The 5,985-nt window shown below is 43.6% G+C and overlaps 1 protein-coding gene across 2 annotated transcripts; it reads right to left on the bottom strand.

Moving 5' to 3' along the window:
- Positions 1-4,132: 4,132 nt before the first annotated feature.
- On the bottom strand, positions 4,133-5,961 carry HOXA7 (homeobox A7). Of its 2 annotated transcripts, none has more exons than XM_009887176.1 (2): positions 5,455-5,961; positions 4,133-4,527 (listed from the first exon to the last, which is right to left on the bottom strand). In XM_009887176.1, the coding sequence occupies exons 1-2, from the start codon at positions 5,828-5,830 to the stop codon at positions 4,244-4,246; spliced, it is 660 nt and encodes a 219-aa protein (XP_009885478.1). In that variant the 5' UTR covers positions 5,831-5,961; the 3' UTR covers positions 4,133-4,243. The 2 variants fall into 2 exon arrangements, with proteins under 2 accessions (XP_009885478.1, XP_009885479.1); XM_009887177.1 differs by having other exon boundaries at positions 4,172-4,533; positions 5,461-5,850.
- Between the last annotated feature and the right edge of the window lie 24 nt (positions 5,962-5,985).

A 5,985-nucleotide genomic window follows, 5' to 3' on the forward strand; every position in this document is an offset into this window, starting at 1 on the left:
ACAAGGACAGAAAGAGGGGAAAAAGGAGGGGAAAAGGAGGAGAAAAAAAAAAAAAAAGAGAAAGAAAAAAGCTCCGTCTCCGGCGCTGAAATCGGTTTAGCCGCCGCAAAGCCCGCGCCGCGCAGCCGAGGAGCGCAAGCGACCCACGCCGGAAAGCGCCGGGAACGCCGCTCCCACGGACCCACGGCGGGGCACGGGGGTTTTGCAGGCAGCGCTTGATCTGATAAAGAAAATCAAAGACACATTCGCGCTGTTTCTCCACAGACACCACCACCACCCCACTCCCCCAATAACCTTTCTCCTGGACATGCCAGGGGAGCTAGGAGACATTGTGCTGACTGGTGGTTTTTTTTTTCTGAAATAGTAAAAAATAAATTGCATCTAAATTTCAGCTGCCGCATTTGAACTGTAAGTTAATGCTGTGAAATTAAAAATAACAATAATAATAATAATGTTTGGGGGGTTAATTTTTTTTTCCTCGTGCTGGAAAAAAAAAATCCCCTCGGATTCATGCTGTAAACCTGAATTGTTAGAAAATAAACCGAATGTCACAGCAACCCCCTGGCAAAATCAAACAGAAATAAACTTCGTGGGAGAAAAAAAAAATCTACGGCTTCTTTGCTAAATAATACAAAGTAAACATTTTATTTAGGCATATTTTTGCATGCACTGGTTAAGTCGAAATCAATTGAGCTGCAGCCACCTTTAATTTTGGCCGGTAGCATTTCCATTTGGTTTAATTGCACATGTCTAATATTTAAACGTATTAAACCATGTTTCCCTGCTTACGGTAGTGTCATATACATTTCTCACCTTTTAGGTTCTGGCTCACAGGAGCCCCTGCGACTTTGACAGCTGTCGCTTTGGCTGCACAGGAGACGAATCGCCCTCCTTTTGGTGCCAGAAGAAGCAGGAAATTAGCCAGGTTGCAAGTTGAAAATCTGCCACGCCAGTGCTTTGAATCCAATATGCCACACCTTCCAGCGGGGGAACTGGAAATTGCCATCCCGGATCTGTGTTCTAGGCGGCTGCTTATGCCGAACCTCCGCACACTTTGTTCACTATTGCCTTACAAAGAACAAATGAAATGGGGATTGAAAGCCAGAGAGATCCGAAGCAGGACAGAGCTCAGCAAAAGAATGCGGCTCTATTCTCGCAAGGGAAATTATAAAAAAGTTCATGTTCACGGTTACCATCCACATGACCGACAACGACCAATGGAAAAACCGAACAACTCATAAAGTTGTATTGCAAAGTTGTAAATTTTCATAAACAACAACGGATTTATGGCCTTTTCCTCATCACTAAGAAGAGGCAGGTCTTAGAGAGGCGCCATCTTACCACAGAGGCAGCCCTGGAGTTTTTTAAAAGACCTGGAGTTTGTACTAATTTTATTAAAATTACAATTAGTACGTTGACCGGGAACGGAGTGTAGTAGAAAAAGGGAACTTCTGCGCAAACGATGCTCTGGTTCTACCTGTATTTACCCGGCTGAATAAAGGGACTTTTCGAGCGATCTTTTTTTTTTTTTTTTTTTTTTAATTTTTCACAAAGATTGAAAATATTAGATCTCCTTGACAATACGTGGTACCCGGCAAAAATGATATATTTTCTAAAGCAGGGCGATTTTTCCCCTTTTTAATGCTACCCTGTTGCCCCCCGACCCCGAAAGCCGCACGCACGAACCACACACGGACCCGACCAGATCATTTACGCTTGGAACTTTCGCATCGCACTTTCTGTTCATTACAAAATATTATTTCGCTGCATGTGATTTCGGCGTGATCGCCGGCCGCCTGGACTGGGGTTATGATTGCAAGAGGACACGGGAACACGGTGGAAGGAAGCCCTCCCATAAAGAAGGCTTTCCGCTTTATTAATCAACTGCGCTAGGGAAAAAAAAAAAAATCACGAAGTCAAGGTAGAGAAATTGACTGATTCCTATCAATTCATCACCTTGGATTCTTTTTTTTTAATTTTTCACAAAGATTGAAAATATTAGATCTCCTTGACAATACGTGGTACCCGGCAAAAATGATATATTTTCTAAAGCAGGGCGATTTTTCCCCTTTTTAATGCTACCCTGTTGCCCCCCGACCCCGAAAGCCGCACGCACGAACCACACACGGACCCGACCAGATCATTTACGCTTGGAACTTTCGCATCGCACTTTCTGTTCATTACAAAGATTGAAAATATTAGATCTCCTTGACAATACGTGGTACCCGGCAAAAATGATATATTTTCTAAAGCAGGGCGATTTTTCCCCTTTTTAATGCTACCCTGTTGCCCCCCGACCCCGAAAGCCGCACGCACGAACCACACACGGACCCGACCAGATCATTTACGCTTGGAACTTTCGCATCGCACTTTCTGTTCATTACAAAATATTATTTCGCTGCATGTGATTTCGGCGTGATCGCCGGCCGCCTGGACTGGGGTTATGATTGCAAGAGGACACGGGAACACGGTGGAAGGAAGCCCTCCCATAAAGAAGGCTTTCCGCTTTATTAATCAACTGCGCTAGGGAAAAAAAAAAAATCACGAAGTCAAGGTAGAGAAATTGACTGATTCCTATCAATTCATCACCTTGGATTCTTTTTCCTTCTGATTACGAAAAAAAAAAGATTTATATGGCCTAATTTCTTTATTTGTCTGTGTAAATTATTTTTTGATGCTTCCTTAAACTTTCCCTAATAAAGAAACACAATTCATTGTCAACAAGCATATTTATTTTCTGTGTAACATAAAACACATTTATCGTGGGAGATACTTGAACACGGTATCACTTCCAAAGAGAGTTCACAGACATTATTTTTTTTTTCCACTTCCAATACTTACACGGCATATCCAAATGTTCACAACGAACACATCGAAACACATTGTAACATACAATTTTTGAATAAACTTTAGCCAAACCTTCAAGACGGATTTATACAGAGTTCTTAACAATACATCATGCTACAAAGTTTCCAAATTAATTACATACTTCCCAATTTATGACATGATCTTACAAATGAGCTCCAAGACGAATATAAATGACAAAAAAAAAAAATCGTTCAAATATACAGTATCTGCTATTGTAGGAAAATTCACGGTATTACATATTAACACGTTCGATAATCAGGACAAACAGTTTTGGGTTGGTTTTTTTTTTTAAGGTGGTTACATGGTCATTTAAATTCACTTTTCAAAGAACACTTTCCGCTATATTAAGTAAGATCAACCTAGACTAAGAAAACGGCCTTTAGCAGAGGCAGCCGAAGGTAGAAGCCAACGGCAGATATTAAACCGCTTTGTACAATATTGGCGTGTTTGCTTCCTCACTCGGAATAGTAAAGAATCGAGAACAAAGATATATTGCAGCATATGGTTTTCATTTATAATTGCTTTGGAATAAATATATTATTTTAAATTTAAATATATTCAGTATTTTCGGTACCAAATTCTATACCAAAGCTATTGATGCGTGCTTTTCGAACGACTACACTTACATTTCTAAAAGCATTTTGCGATTCACATTAGTAATGTTATCCTCTTTTGACTACTAAAATACAGTATACTTTCGAAGATAGGTAGGCGGAGCAAGATACATAGGTAGTCTGGAAAATAGGTAGTACAAATCATTGCTGTAGATTGTAGTGGTTTGTGGAACATCTTTTTCCCCCCCCTTACTTGCTGTTTAAGCTTTTGTTAGTGTAGCTGTTAGTTATGATACTTTTCTAACAATAATAAAAAAAAAAGAAAGAAAAAAAAGACAAGTGCAGAGCTACTTATTCAAAATTAGGTAGTTTTTCTTTATATGAGCCTAATGCACTTTTCCCCTCACACATGATTGGGACTATTGAGTCAGGTAGTTACTTCGGAAGGTCACGGTTTACTATCTGTGCAAGCAGCAGTTCTCCCACTGAAATGTCCCCTGGACAAACCCACCCAGGTTTGGGTGAACGGAAAAACAAATGATTGTAGGATGCTCTTATGAGATACTACCGAAAGGTTCAGCACAGGGCAGGTTTGGGGAGTACGGGAGGGTGGAGAGAAGGCTGGAAAACCACCCCAAGAAACGTTTTCATGTTCGCAAACGCTCGCTTGCAAGATGATTATTAAAGGGAACAGATTATTATTTTTTTTAAATAAAAACAGTGAGTCTCTCTTTTTTTTTTTTTTTTTCCTTTGAAGGGAGCTTTTCCAACTGTCATGTGCATACATTATACTGAGAAATCGCTTCCTCGAGTGGGACTCCTTAGTCCTCCTCCTCTTCGTCTTCTTCCACTTTCTCGACGGAGGCTGCTGCTGACGTGGGCTCGTTGGGAGCCGGGGTGCTGGAGCTCTCTTCCTTGTGCTCCTTCTTCCACTTCATCCTCCGGTTCTGGAACCAGATTTTGATCTGCCTCTCCGTCAGGCAGAGAGCATGGGCGATCTCTATCCGCCGCCGCCGAGTCAGATAACGATTGAAGTGGAATTCCTTCTCCAGCTCCAGCGTCTGGTAGCGGGTGTAGGTCTGGCGCCCTCGCTTCCTATCTGGACCTGAAAGCAGACACACACGGCCCGGAGTGAGGCAAGAAGAGATGTGGAAAGTTTTTCCTTTTCTTTTTTTTTTTTCCTTATTATTATTATTTTAAAAATAAGTAAACAAACAAACACAAAGCGGCAGAGCGAGAGTGAATGATCCCCTTCTCTCACTTCCAACCGCCCCCCCACTTTGCCCTAACAAAGACATTTCGGCCACACGACCTGTCCTGCTCAGGCAGGGCAAAAATTAAGTTGCTCGAGACCTAGAAAAAGTGGAGAGAAAGCATTCAGGAGAGGAGGTGAGGGAGGAAATTGCTTTTGGGAGGAGGAACTTTCCCCCCAGGCGATGTATTTCCCTAAAACCTTCCAGACCTTCGCGTTTCGCAAGGGGAAATAAAAAGCTGGAAGGCTGGGCTGTATTTATTTTATTTTAATGTCGGGGGCTCCCTCCACCCCCCACCCCACCCCGCCTGGATCGTAAACAATACATCGCATTTAGCTCCGACGAGAGTGGCACGTCTCGGCAACGTGGGCTGGCAAAGTCCTCAGCAGCCCGTCCCCCGCTCCTGAACGCCCCTCTCCCCTCCGCCTTCCCCAGCGAGCGGGGTTTTTTTGCCCAACTTCGGCAGAGGGCAGGGGAGACGCTTACCCGTGGGGGCTCTGGGAGCCCGCAGCCAACTCTCCACATTTCTATAGCAAACAGCGCAAATCAACTCAATGCTAAAATTCCATAGCAAATGGAGTTAAATAAATTTACGAGGCTAGAACCCATTAATTGGGCAATAAAAAGTTTTATGATACTCATTTACATACAATGCCACGGGCTTTCTACGCAATGGCGCCTCGGCTATAATTAAAACCATAAAGGCTGTGCTGACAGTAATTCTGGCGACACGCTTTGCCTGGCTGCCACGGCTCCGAGCCCTCTCCGTTCGCCCCTACCTGAAGACCTCATCCAGGGGTATATCCGGAAATTAGGCTCAGCCTGGTTGTGCAGGTTGCTTTCCTCCGCTTTCTCACAGCTGGGTTTGGTTAGCTCATTGCAGAGGACGGGAATGTTCTGATCAAAAGAGGAACAATGCAGGTTGTAGGCATCAGAGCCCAGGCTGTATCCGGAAGAGAACGGGCTTTGATATATGGTACTGTTCACATTGTACAAGCCGGGCATGGAGGAGGCGAAGGCACCCGCGCCTGGTCCATAGCCGCTTCTCTGGGAGTTGCTTGCAAAGGAGCAAGAAGTAGGCTCTGCATTTTGGAAAAGAGAAGCCCCCGCCGTATATTTGCTAAAAAGCGCATTCACATAATACGAAGAGCTCATAATTTTGACCTGTGATTTGTTGTCCGGCAGGCTTCAGTGTCGGTTTTACGAGGTAGCGTGATATATGATAACATTACACCCCCAGATTTACACCAAACCCCATTTTCTTTTGCACTGTGCTGCCTGGAGCACGTGACCGGTCATATGACGCCGCC

Source organism: Charadrius vociferus, unplaced genomic scaffold, assembly GCF_000708025.1.
Source record: "Charadrius vociferus isolate BGI_N301 unplaced genomic scaffold, ASM70802v2 scaffold366, whole genome shotgun sequence".
Lineage (NCBI taxonomy): Eukaryota > Metazoa > Chordata > Aves > Charadriiformes > Charadriidae > Charadrius > Charadrius vociferus.